General features: G+C 42.5%; 1 protein-coding gene across 1 annotated transcript in view; it reads right to left on the reverse strand.

Moving 5' to 3' along the window:
* Positions 1 to 14,534, reverse strand: part of UROC1 (urocanate hydratase 1) — a 57,607-nt gene that overhangs the window by 19,423 nt on the left and 23,650 nt on the right. Inside the window, exons 12-15 of the mRNA XM_080996915.1 lie at positions 13,920 to 14,017; positions 13,307 to 13,379; positions 11,334 to 11,455; positions 1,931 to 2,001 (exon numbers count right to left, since the gene is read on the reverse strand). Of these exons, the coding sequence (XP_080853041.1) occupies positions 1,931 to 2,001; positions 11,334 to 11,455; positions 13,307 to 13,379; positions 13,920 to 14,017 (364 nt within the window). The remainder of the gene's footprint in view (positions 1 to 1,930; positions 2,002 to 11,333; positions 11,456 to 13,306; positions 13,380 to 13,919; positions 14,018 to 14,534) is intronic.

Below are 14,534 nucleotides of genomic sequence, written 5' to 3' on the forward strand. Positions count from 1 at the left end.
TAGAGCTTTAGCACTTAAGCTCTTCATGTTTAGGTCATTTGTACTGATAGGGTGTCATTTGAAATATTTCTAATGTTGGACAAAAATGCAGTGGGCAGTTTACCCATGCTTTGGGATTCATGCTTGGCTTTTGGTGCTGAAGAACTAATGCTCATCATAAGAATAAATCACACCTTGGCTGCCTTGGACTGCCTGAAAGCACTTTTTCTTTAAAGGTCTGCATGGCAGAAATGAAAATATTCCCCGAAAGTCCTGTTAGCTTGGAAATTTTCCAAAGCCCCTTCCAATTTACATGACCCAGTTAGTGCAGCAACTATGGCCTAGTTTTTGCTAAAGTAATAAATCTGTGTCTGAGCTGGGCTACTTCAGATTGCAGATGGGGCGCCTCAAATGTTTTAATGCTTCTCTGTGCAAAGGAAAATAGGTGTCAGGGACAAGGGTTCCAACTTTTCTCTGGTGCTTAGTTTTCTAAGAGCAGAGAATTTTCGTATAAAAAAGCAATCCATCATGAAAGGTCCGGCCTGCATGCATGTTTATCACCTCAGTGAGAACTAGTGACCTGAATAGAACTAGGCTGGATTCTGCATACAGCCAAGCTTGCAACCAGGGCTACTTAGATAATCCACCTCTGCAGGGTTCCAACCCAGATTTTGAGGTTCCACTGAGTCAGATATGTTTAATGGAGCAAAAATTAAAATCTGTTCTTGTTCGGGAGGTACATTTCCAGAATTTGGCAAGCCAACAAGAGGATATTCCTCTCTTTCCTGCATCTTTTCTTTAACATAATGTGTGTATGCTTAATTGGAAATAAAACCTGTAAACTGTTTTCAAACCTCACATCTTTGTAGTAAAAAAAATGCAAATTTAAAAAATGAACTGCACCTGAATTTTAATCTCCCCCCCCCAAAAAAAAATTAGCAATTGTACTTGTCTACAAATTGTGATATTGCAAACATTAAAAACAACAACAATAAAAATACAAGCAATGGCTTGGACCCTAACTTGCCTTTGAAACAGAATTTGTGTTCATAGTATGGGACTTTCCTGCTCTCGCTCTCTCCCCCCCCCCCCCTTTTCACAGCCCACTGTGATCCCAAAGATTTGATCCCATGGGTTGTTGTTGGTTCTTGGGAATGGTGTGGGAATGCAGCTTGGAGCAGCTGCATATGGAGGTGGACTTGGCAGAAATCACACACACCCTTAAGTGAATTAGAGGTACAATTCTGGCCAATTTGTTTTTACTTTTTTTAAAAAGAGAGAGAGAGATGGATTTATTTATTTTTTTAGGAAAAGGTTTGTGTATTTCTTCATTTTGGACACATGCACAAAATCCAACCTATTCCAAAAACTGGGAGTGCTATTATTACTCAACTGGAATGGAACCAAAAGGAATGTCATAATTTCAGACGTTTCATGGAGCAGAACTGAGAGAATTAGTTTATTCCTCCTTGCAAGCCACCTCATTGCTCAGCTGAATGATAGCAGCTTTGCAATGATGTGGCAAATGTGATTCAAAATGCATGGCCATTTTATCACATGCTGTCTGATCCACTCAGGCTACAAATGAATGAGGAAAATGTGATAGTGTGAACTGGGATGCTTATGAATGTAGGGGTGTGAGATGCCTCTGTATCCAGAAGGTGATTTATTTATTTTTCAGAGGCCTGGAGGCCAAGGCAAATGCCACATACACAAACCTGCATACTGTAGCCCCACTCTGTTGTTTTTTTCTGCCTTTATGTAAATTGCTTTAGGAAGGTGCCAGTGAGATTCTGGCACTGAGAACACAGAGACAACCATTTACCAAGACAACAGTTTTAGGTTTTTGATTGGGCTCAGTCTTCCATTTGGAAACTATGCCCTTTAAAATGATGACACTGAATCTGAGCAGTGCACACAGTCATTCTTTTAGTTGGCTGGATCCACATACCAAATTGTGCCTCCTGGCTTCCTGGATCCAGCGGATGTTATCGGAGTACTGCTGCTTCACAGATGCAGTCACTGGACAAGAGGAGGGGAGAGGGGACAAAATGGCTCATAAAGTGAGTACATTGCAGCCTAAGCCATGCGGTAACTCCAGAAGCCAGCACCTAGATACACTATATAGAGAATAAGATACAGGGAATGAAAAAGGCATGAGCACCTTTAAGACGACAAGTTAAATAGGAATGGAGGGTGGATAAACGATTGATTGATTGATTGATTGATTGATTGATGAGTGATTGATTGCCACTAGGCTTAGCTTGCACATAAACATGCACGGTCTAGAGGCAAAGGAAATAATTTACCGTTCTTAACCTAAAACCGTTCTTAACCTGAGGTACCACTTTAGCTAATGGGGCCTCCCGCTGCCACTGCGCCACCGCCACGTGATTTCTGTTCTCATCCTGAGGTAAAGTACTTAACCCAAGGTACTACTTCTGGGTTAGCGGAGACTGTTTGTAAGCCGAGGTGTTTGTAACCTGAGGTACCACTGTACTTTATCTATTTAGCAAATTAATAAACCACCCTTCATCACACTGTAATCCCAAAGCGGTTTCCAATAAAATAACAAAAGCAAGATAGCATGTTCATGACCAAATATAACCAGCTGCCAGAGATAAATGTCAAATATGGTCACCAATACTGAGGAGACATTATTTTAAGCCTGCCCAGGCATGATCTCTTCCATGATGCTTGCAGTTCAACTGCAAGATCCTTTAATTAAGCGTTGAGGATTAATATGCCAGTCTTTTTAATAACCATGAATAAGACATCTGCTTCCTTAGGAGAATTATACTGCATTTTAAATTCCATAGGGAACTATCCTATAAAAGGACATTGGGAGACTTGAATGAAAAAATGTGTTTAATGGGCTTTTGCAAAATATGACAGAACAAATACAGAAGGGAGTATGAATATCTCTGAAAGGCTTTAGATCACCCTGGAAAACAAACATGGTAAATCTGGGGTGCAAAACAGCTCAAGGAACAAGCATGGACTCCCCACTTCTATTCTGTCCAAGTGCGGCAATTCATTCACCCTTCCTAGGTAGAATCACTGACCTCTCATTAGCTTAACTTTGAAAATCCTTCCTGAATTGCTGAGTCTCACATTTAAAATAAAAAGGGGGGAAAGTTGCCTCTTTTCTCATGAAACTGATCCTTTATCAATTTACTTTGTTGCCTCTGCTGCTTGCTGATCTTTATTTAGGTTCCAGAAGATACTAAAAGTTTGTTGTGATCTTAGCCACATTATTTGTGTCAGCAAGGAAACTGACTCCCTAGCCTGAGAGTTATTTTGTATTTTATTTTTACATCATCCAAGCCTCTCCAAATATACACAGGAAAGCACATTCTTCACATAAAACCGGTAAAGACAATTTCACTCCCACGCCAGCCTTGATGCAGAGAGGTCATCATTTCTCAGCAGATATTCCAATTTTTACAGAGTGTCACTTCAACGAGATAACCTTGGACATACTAATTTTGACTTTAAGAACGTTGCAGGAAGCAACCATAATCACATTTGCGTGTGTGGTGCAAAACACCAGCATTAGACTATGATTCAGTCTAACACTTTCTATAGGTTAATGCACAAAAACCAAAGTATCCTGGGCATTCTGCTTCACAGAAGCCTATTTGCTTGTAGTAGCTATAGTTCTGAGGGTTGCCACAGGCACCAAGAATTAGTCTAGTCCTTTCAATAGCACACCTGATGCTTCCATTGCTATTTATCTATTGACTGCCCTTAGCAGAGAGCTGGAAGTAACAGCTAACAAAAGGAGTGGTACCAGCACCACCATCAACGCTGGTGAGAAAGATGGAACAGCTCTCCATGTACACATAAAAATCACTGGAACTGACAGCTGATACAGCCACGCAGAGGCTTCTGTACACCTGAGGTGGGTGGGTTAACAAGGTTCTTAGCTGAAGATTGGTCTTGCTCCTCATATCTTTTCCTTCTGCTTCACATTGTGTGGTAGTCCTTCTTTCTGCTTCATAGCATGGTGTGGCATATAACATCAAAGGCTATAAAGTTTAAGGGCTTGCTCACCATGCATGAGAATCACTTGGCTACTCATCAGTTGCTCACAGCTGACTGTGAGGTAATTGACCTCACAGGAAAAACTTTCCATTTGATGTGATTAGAGCAGATCTAAAAGTTCTCCCTGTGGTGGCCTTTCTGCACATTCTATGAAAAATATATTAAATAGCTGTTTACGACTGTTAAAGCCCCAAATGGCTTAGGACTGGGACACCTTTTATATGGCTGCATAACTCTCCACCTAAGAAAGCTCACTTTGCCCCCTCTTTGGTTACTTTCTGTCCTCACTATGCGAGGACCTTCCTTTGCAGTAGGCATCTAACCTGCCAAGTCATTAGTGACAATCTCTCCTGCAATATCCAATACTTGAAGTGCTTTACCTGCTGTAACTACTTTATCTGTCTACAGGGTGCCAATGTGATGCCCCCTAGATGGTTTTGAACTCCAGTTTGCATCAGAACCAGCTATTGTTATGGCCAATGATCAGGGATGATAGGAGATGTAGTTCAGAAGCATCTGGAAAAAGCACCACGTTGGTTACCCCTCGTCTATTAGTTTGCATTTTAACTGATTATTTAAATGCTTCTTCTGTCATGTGGCAAATCACCTTGAGTATCTTAAAGGAAATAGCAAGGCAAAAACATTTTTTTAAAATAATAAATAAATGTGACAGGTTTCTGTCTTTACAGTTTTTGTCATTCCTTTTCAATTCTGCTTGATAAAATTTTATTATTATTATTATTATTATTATTATTATTATTATTTAAAACAGAGGCAGCTTCCCTTCTTCAGAATGACAGTGTATGGCTAGGAGCCTGAATGTGGAATGTCCCAAATTCAAAGAATTGGAATTTTGTTTTGGTCATTATACTAATGATATGCACATTCCACAAGAGGAGTGTTTGAATGGCCCAACAAAGGAGCAACTGTAGCTATTAACCAGCCACTCAATGGCCAGCTTGATCTAAAGTTGCTGACTTGGTGTGTCAAAAATGGATCCCATGAGGCCATGTTCTGTACCTATCTGTGGAAGACAAAGAGGCAATTCAAATGTCCATATGGAGAATATGGGTTGACTGGAACCAGGAGGAATTTGGTTCACAGTGAAGCCACTGTGTGTTTGCTTCACCACAGGCACAGTTTTTGCCACTCAGCTCACATTGACCACACCGTAATCCCTCCACTTCTGGAACTTTTCCAAAAGAATGGTAAACGTGGTTTGGGTTGCAGCAAGGTCCAAGGTAAAGCAAGCAGACATTTCCCCATGTTAACAAACGCTGCAAAGATCCATTCAACAGGCTTTCTCAACCTTCCAATATGTCACTCTTGAAGATGAGGACTGTAGCTGAAGTTCTGCTTCTAGCTATAGCATAGCTGAACATAACAGAGCATTCAGTAACGAAGAGGTCAAAGGGGATTCCTAGAAAGGTTCATCTTATTAGACATCCACTCCACTGAAATTCAGTAGTTGTTTCTCGCTGAATTCCTCTGTCCATTGCTCTGCCAAGCACAACAACAAATTCAATAACTGAGATGCGACCTAATCTCCTTCAGTCAGCTGGATTTTTAAAATGTCTATATATACACACATATATACACACACACACAATTCTGATGGGCACTTTCTTGTGAGACACAGCCTTACGGCTTTATCTGGCATTAAAATAGTTTGGGTCTCTATCCCCCTTGAATGGTGGGAAAGTCAAGGCAGTCTTTCTAGGGTCGGATGCCATACCTTCCGGGAATATCTGCACTGTGAGAATGAGAGCGTTCCAGCTTGTCACTGTGTTTGTCATCACCCAATCGCACAAAACAAAATAGTCTTTTGCAGGCCCCCTATAGTTCCATATGGGCAGGGGGAAGAGGTACCTTTGCAGAAGGACCATAGCTCAATGGTAGAACATGCTCCTTGCATTCAAAAAGTCCCAGGTGCAACCCCTAGCATCCCCAGGTATGAGCTAGGAAAGACTCTCTATGAAACCAGGTAGGGCTGGGTGATACCCGTCTGAAACTCTGGCGCTATTGCTAGTTACTACAAGCCATATTGAGCTAGTTGAACTATGGTCTGCCTTAGTATTGCAGCTTTCTATGTATGTTATGTTAGTATCTTCAGCTCACAGGCAGAGGTACCTGGCCTCCCCCGAGGCAATTGAGCGAGATACTGTGTTTACCGTCCGTCTGCAACCTCCGGCAGGCTAGGTAAACAAACCCGGCGATTCTTCTCATTAGATGTGAGATAGAACACACCCTCTGCTTCTCTGCTTCTCTCTCCCTCCCTGCATTCTCCCAGGGAGGAGAAATGAGACAGACAGGAGTCCTTTCTACATGTTTTATTCCTGTCACTCAACAGTACATAGAAATGTGACTGTTCCCTTCAGACTCCATCAGAAGAGTCTCAACTCCTCCCCTGTACTTCCAGTACAGGTCAGATGACACACTGAGCTAACATCCGGTGCTCAGTACAGAGAATAGGCTCCACCTTTTCTCCAACAGTACATCTGCAAAACATAACATCCTGTTTTGCATTCCAGCCATCTGGAGCTGGCTTTTGCCTTGGTGCTTTTTCCCAACATCCTCCCCCAAAAGCATCAATTGGCAAAACATGATCCAGAGAAGAGAACAAACAGTTGTTATACATATAACAGTCCCCTGTTGTTTCAGTTCCACCCTTGGAACTCCCCACCACTGGTTTCACCAGTGTACCTCTCTGGTTGTCTGGCTTCCAAGGAATGAGTGCTTCTGCATTACCTTGGCTAGCTACTCTCTGTTGTGTCTTTGTCTCTGACTTAGACACTGCTTCAACCTGCTTTGAGTTGTTAACAATAGCAACACATGCAACAGCTAAGTTAGCAAACTCTTTTGAGTACCTCTTTGGTGGTACACCCTTTGTAACTCTCTCAGACCTGCGTATGAGGTTCTGATCCTCTGTGCTCACTGGTTCAACCTTTGGACTCTGTTGAGAACCAGTAGCAATCAGTGGTTCTTCCTTCACCTGTGAAGGTCTATCCATTGTGTGAGATTTCCTCTCAATGACTCAATGAGAGTTCAGTTACAACTGAACTCTCTGAGCTATCACTGTCATCATCATCAGTACCACTGTAATCTGTGACATCAGAAAAATCATCATCATCATCTGAATCGTTTCCTGTGGGAAATGTGTGTTCTACAACCCGCTCTTGCTCTGGAGCACTCTCTAGGAACTTTGTGAGAATCACCTGACCAGATTCAGACAAAATTACTCTGTAGAGACCTTTTTCATAACCCACAAAAATGCCTCTGGCATTCTTTACTCCACCTGGAGCTTCTGTTCTCACATGAGACCCGAAAACCTTAAAATAGGCAACAGAAGGTTTTCTATTGAACAGCTTCTCAAAAGGAGAACTTCCCAACTCTTTTGAGACTTTTCTCAACCACACGTGAAGATAGGACATTAGCGACTCGGCCCAATATTCATGTGGCAAATGTGAACTCAGCAATTGCGCATTCATCCCCTTTTGCAATTCTTTGTTCACCCTCACACAGACCCCCCTGTTCCATGCTTCTGCCGAAACAGCAACTTTGTGGTCTATCCCTTTTCCATCCAGGAACTTCTGAAACTTCTGTAACAGAAAAATTGGCTTCTTATCTGTGAAGAGACAGTCAATGTTAGCATCATGCATATTTTTAACCTTGTCACAAAACTCCTGAAACTTTTCTAAAGTTTCTTGCGGTTTCTCCATCATATAAACCCAAGAATAATTAGTGAAACAATCCACACACAAAAGGTAATATTTTGCACTGCCTCTAGATGGTTCTAGAGGACCAATCACATCAGCATACACCCGCTGAAATGCTCTGTCGACCTTCTTGGTCACCTTCCTGGTGCTCATACTGGTCACACCTGCAAGAGAGATTTCGTTAGAATCAGAAGAATTACATTTCATGTAATCACTTTGATCAAAAGTCAACAAATACAGTCCATCTTTCTCTTTGGCAGTAAGAAACAGTTCTCCATCTTTGTAGATCTTGCAGCTTTTAGCATCATAGGTCAGTTTCAGTCCTTTCTTTGCAATCTGCGACACACTCAGCAGATTAAATTTCAGTTCTGGAACCAGGTAAACATCACTTATAGTCAAGTTCAGACTCTCAAGATACACAGTCCCAATTCCGGTCGCTTCCAACTCTTGACCGTTGGCCTGTTTCACAGCGAAGCTTTGCTTCTTCAACGTCGAAAATAATCCTCTGTGTGGGCACATATGGACGGTCGCGCCCGTGTCGATTATGAATGAATTCCCAACATCTGGCGTGGTTCCTTTCGCCATCATAGCCTTTGCAGGTTTCACCTGGCACTTGGTACGGCTTTTGCCTGACGCCTCAGGCTTCGTAGAGCTGCTCTTTGCTCCTCTTGACTGGCGCGGCTTCTTACAGTTTCGCTGTAGATGCCCAGTCTGTCCACAATTGTAGCATCGGACAGCACTCAATGCTACTCCATGCTCTCCAGTAGATTCATCAGTGGGGAGATTTGAACTCCGTTCCTCCCTCCCCCTGTCAGCAACACCCATTGCACCTTGTTCAGGAACACCAACAGTTCCAACAACCACAGTTCCTGCACTCTCCCCTCTGGGGTCAAAGCTCTCCTCAGCTTTCGATGAGCTCTTAGGAACTTGGCCAGCATCATCTTGGCTCACCCCTTCTGGGGTAGTTATCCATCCAGACCATGATGAATAACTGTCTCTGGTTAAGGGAGGTGGGTAAGGCAAAGCTCCTTTCTTGGCATCCATCTTGAAGCCAAGCCTCTTCAGCTTTCCAGCCCACACTCTCAAACAAACTGTAAAATCCAACAGTTGTTTTTTTCCTTTCTCACTCAGGCAGGCAAACTGCAAGTTGTTTACGTTCTTTTGCACCTGGCAGCTAAACTCTGGCTGCTATGGAAAGTCCCTTCCAAGGGCACGTAAACTTGTAGCCAAAACATTCTCTGATTTTGTTTCGCTTTCCCAGGCTCACACTCACAGTCCACCCCCTTTGCCAGTAACTTTCCAACTTTCCGTTACCTAGCAACAATGCATTTCAATAGGACAGTTTATCAACCACAAGAATTTGTGGAATGCAGGCTTCAGCCTTTAAGCTGCAGGCCTCTTCCTCCCGGAGCTCTTGTTTTCGTTGAAACGCAGCTCCGTGAACCAGTGAATTAATCAAACTGCGTTCACACTTTTAGCCCGAAATGCAGCATACCTTGAACTTTGTTGCTCTGGAAAACACCTGTTCTTTCCACCAGGTGTCTGTTGAGCCTCTGACTTCTTTCAGACGCTTGCCTTCTCCCTTGGAGCAGAGGAGGACAATCCACCAGCCTCTCATGCAGATGTCCGATGAATCGCAACCATCCTCTGCTACCATTTGTTAGTATCTTCAGCTCACAGGCAGAGGTACCTGGCCTCCCCCGAGGCAATTGAGCGAGATACTGTGTTTACCGTCCGTCTGCGACCTCCGGCAGGCTAGGTAAACAAACCCGGCGATTCTTCTCATTAGATGTGAGATAGAACACACCCTCTGCTTCTCTGCTTCTCTCTCTCTCCCTGCATTCTCCCAGGGAGGAGAAATGAGACAGACAGGAGTCCTTTCTACATGTTTTATTCCTGTCACTCAACAGTACATAGAAATGTGACTGTTCCCTTCAGACTCCATCAGAAGAGTCTCAACTCCTCCCCTGTACTTCCAGTACAGGTCAGATGACACACTGAGCTAACATCCGGTGCTCAGTACAGAGAATAGGCTCCACCTTTTCTCCAACAGTACATCTGCAAAACATAACATCCTGTTTTGCATTCCAGCCATCTGGAGCTGGCTTTTGCCTTGGTGCTTTTTCCCAACATGTTATTAGGCAAAGGTGCTCTTTTTTAAATTCCAAAGTTTGGGGCCATTGCCAGCAATTTGCTCACATCTACTCATTTCCTTAAAATTAAATAAATTAAAATCATATTTAAAGTACTGTAGTGGGGTTAGCAAACTTTGTTAATATTGAGGGGCACATTTTCTCAGGTGTCAGGGGCTGTATGCTGGCAGAGGGCAGGACTAGAACTATATGTGGGTGGGTCTACACCTTCTCTCTCATTCTCTCTCATTCTCTCTCTCTCTGGCCCTCCTTTTTCTCTTTCACTCCCTCCTCCATTCCACCAAACAGGTTGCTGGCAGAAGAACAGACCACTCTTGCCAGAAGTCTAAAACTATCCCTTGCAGAGGGACTTTGAAATTAGGCCGAGGGCCACATTAAATTAGGCTGAGGGCCATGTGCAGCCACTGGTTGCCCACTCCCATCTTACAGGAAGTCTTCAATCCTTTGCCAGCAAACCAGCCAAGAGATGTCAAGATCAGAAAGCCAAGTAATGAAGACTTCATATGGCAAAACCGCTGTTCAGTCCTTAAGCATGACAACATGAATTATTTTGCTTCCAGTGTGTCATCAGGTATATGACCTCATTGTATGAAAATATTATATTTAATTCAGTCTGTCGTATCTGCGTCCCATCTTATTCCCCAAAGCTCAGTTGCATAGATGGGGTGGTATTCAACTAAATAACTGAACTCATGCAAGGATTACCACTAGTGCAATTTCCTCCCCCCACCCCGTGCTTTCCATCTTCAAATCTTCCCTGGAGGGTTGGTGGAACTCCCAGAGCAGATTTAGGAGGCACACAGTGGTTGCGGGGGGAGAGGAGAACATTATATTGTGCAAATAGAAATCCTTGTGTTGATGTAGCATTAGTCTTAATGCTATGTTAAATACAACCTCTCATTTTACCCCAGATCTCCCACTCTGAGCCCTACACTCTGTCAGTCACTCTGGCCTCCTCTTGATGTTTCTACTCAAGATTAACTTGGTTTTGTTGCCTGTAATAGAGGAAGAGGTTGCAGATGTCAATGACCCTGCAAATACATGTGGAAATGGCAAGAAGTTCCAATGGCTATAAAAGACATCTGTGAACTCCGCTGTCAGAGGCAGCATGCCTTAGAACACTGGTTGCTGGGAATCACAGATGGGAAGAGTGCCATTTTGCTCATGTCCTGCATGAGGGCTTCTCAAAGGCCTCTGGTTGGCCTCTGTGAGAACAGAGTGCTGGGCTGGGGGGGGGGGGTGTCCTTGGCCTGATCCAGCAGGGCACTTCTGACATTTTGCACCCAGAAGATGTGTCTGTCTGGGAAATTTACCTTGAATTGGATAATAATTTGGTATTTATGGTATTTATGGTCTTAGTTGCAAGACACAATAAACTGAAGGTAGGTTTATCCATACCCCAGATTCACCTCCCATACTAGAAAATGGGTCGTCTTACCTCCCTGAAGCACAGCTTTCTCAAGCACTGATGTTGCAATGAAGTCGGTGGTTGCCAAATCTTCTGGGTTGCCTGAGGTACAAACCCAACGGAATGGTCCAAATCCCAAAGAAAAAATGTCACTGGGAAGGGAATATGTTTCACGATTAGAAGATAGCTGAAATTCCTGCCATATTTATCCTGGCAGTTAGCAATGCTTTTCTTTCATTAACTGAAGATGAAAGAATTCCAGCTATTTTAAAAAAACACACTAATCCAAACACTAAGTTCTTCGGGCCATTATTTTTGAATTTCCACCAAGGCTTTACAGATGTAAGCTACTGTTTCTGTCTGTGGGTATCGCACCTGCCATAAGCATGTTCTGACAGAACAGGGAGGTTTGAGTGAAGAAGCAACCAACTAATTTCTTCTACTCAGAGTAGACCCATTGAAATTACAGGCAACAACCATTTCCTACAGGGCTTCTCTTCCCGGCCCCTGCATATGTTGGCAGGGCATGCATAAGTGCATTTAGCCCCCATTTCACCCTCTTCCCAGTCCAAAAGGACCCACACACCTGCAATTATGCATCAGTTGGACGCACCTAAAATGGTTGTCACCTGTAATGGACCTAGGTTAGTCATGTCCATTCATTTCAATGGGTAGAAGAACTTGGTTGGATACAATATATATTTTATTCTTCAACTACATCAACAGTTAGCAGCTAGGGTGGGTTTAGTAATTCCTGGTTTAGTAATGTAGCATGAAATCAGGAGCGCAGGAAAGGAGTGCAGAAAAGGCAGGGATTTCCCTTTGGAATGCCCTATGATTTACATTTAAGCTGAGTTAGCTGGTCTATATTCTCTGGGGTGTAAAAAGAAAAAAGAAAAGTGGGGGAGTAAGTTCAGTCTTGGAACACACTGCGTTTTGTCTCTCAGGTGTTTCATCTCTCTTGCCTGATTCTCTCATTACACTGGTACCTCGGGTTACAGATGCTTCAGGTTACAGAGGCTTCAGGTTACAGACTCTGCTAACCCAGAAATAGTACCTCAGGTTAAGAACTTTGCTTCAGGATGAGAACAGAAATCGTGCGGCGACAGCGTGGCAGCAGCAGGAGGCCCCATTAGCTAAAGTGGTACCTCAGGTTAAGAACAGTTTCAGGTTAAGAATGGACCTCCAGAATGAATTAAGTTCTTAACCCGAGGTACCACTATACTTTCCTCCAGCTCAGAATTTGTCTGATAAATCCCCACCAGCTCTCTATGCATGTTCATATCCACATGACAGAGTGGCAAACGTGACGAGCTTCTCTATTCAAGGAGCTCCCATTAGTGTTTAAAGCCCTATAGCAACTTAGGTCCCAAATATCTGAAAGACCACCTTCACTCCTATTGACGTTCTTGGGTGTTAAGATCTGCAGAGAGGGTTTCTCTTGGTAGTACCTTCACCCTCAAAAGTACAGGGAAGTAAAGCCCCCAAATTGTGGAAGACCCTTTTCACTGACGTGTGTTTAGCATCTTCACTTAACAGTTTTCTCCATGTGCTGAAGATGCATTCTGGCCTTTGACAACTAAGGTATTTTGTTTTATGGGACTGACCTCTTTCACTGAATTTATACTGTTCTGTTCTATCTGGAATGGTTTCATTTAGTTTTTATAACTCTGGTGGTTTTATCTGTTTTCATTATTGTATATTCTATTGTAATCTTCCCTGGGACTATACGGTGAAGGGCAGCTAAGAAACCTTATGAATAAAGTTTTGTGAACTGCAGCTTTTAAGAACCCATCTTATAGCTTCTGGTCTACCGACAGATTACTTAATCACAAAAGACAATTCAGTTTTTATGAATATACAGGAATGACAAAAAATGGTCCCAAACAGGAAAACTCATTCAGTGTCTTTCTCCTTCTCTTCCTAATCCCCACCCAAAGCACAAGATACATTCACATCTTCTTTCCACACTGGAGTTCCACATTTTATTCTCTCCTACATACCCCATAATGTGTTGGACGTAAGAAGGGTATCGAAATTCAGCTTTGTTGGCACCTCTTTTCTCGATGTCAGCACCTTTGGAACAATTTAAATATAGGTTTCAATTTAAAGTGCTGGTGTTTTTTTTACCTTTAAAGCCCTACACAGTTGTTGTTATTATTATTGGATATAGAATTATGCTGCTTTGCATGTTGTGCTGGGTATGACTGCACAAAAATAGGATATAAATGTGATGATAATGATGATGATGATGATTCAATCCTTTTGCCAGAGTTTTACAGACAGGGTTTGGGTGAGCAGGATTGGATAGCTCTCCAACTGGCTGACAGTGGGGCGTATTGGAAAAAGTTATACATTTTAAATGCCACAAAATTCATACACAGTAGGCATTGCATGCAGGAGAAATTAACATGAAACTCACATGTGATTCTTCTTGAATATGAGATCATCATATACCAATGGTTTCATGCTTTTTCCTACACAGAAAAGCGCCCCCCTTTCCTGTAGAAAATGTGCAACATGGGCAGCACCCGTGTTCTTAGGATATGTTATCTGCTGTACTCGGCCAAATGCACTACTTGCTTAACTTATGCAAAAAGGAAAAGAGCTACTTACCAGCTCTCTGAGCTTCTAGAAGGAAAGCATTTCCATAATCCCAGAAAAACATTCCTTGATCAGAGAGCCTGTTGATGGCAGCCACTTGTCTCCTCAGACTGAAAATGGAAAGTTATAACATTCTCTCAACACTAAATGAATTTCCATAAAGAAAAATTATGAGCATGCACTAGGCCCTGAAATGAATGAACCAAAGTCTGTCATGTCTTAATTGCAATGGGTCTACTCTGAGTAGGACTAGCATTGAATACCACCCGTTATTTACAGCCCTGTGTTTGATTTGCTTATTCTTTAAAGCACCCTGGGATCTTACGGGATAAAGGGCAGTTAAAAAGTGCAATTCATTAATTAAGACTGAGACTAGTCTAATTAACACTGTTATTGTGAGGATAACATGAGACAAGGATACACTGCAAACTTGGAAGAAGGTAGGAAAGAGATCATCACAGTAAAATATTGAAATGGGTGTATTTATTTATTTGCATTGAAATTTATGAGGCACTTTTCCATCCAAAAGGGGCCCTTAGAGTGGAATATTGGAGGGTGAAGCATAAGAGTTATAAAATTAATGCCGTAAAAAGTCAATCAAAATAAATACTGAAAGAATAATGTATA

The sequence above is a fragment of the Podarcis pityusensis genome (assembly GCF_964106645.2).
Source record: "Podarcis pityusensis genome assembly, chromosome: 2".
Classification (NCBI taxonomy): Eukaryota; Metazoa; Chordata; class Lepidosauria; order Squamata; family Lacertidae; genus Podarcis; species Podarcis pityusensis.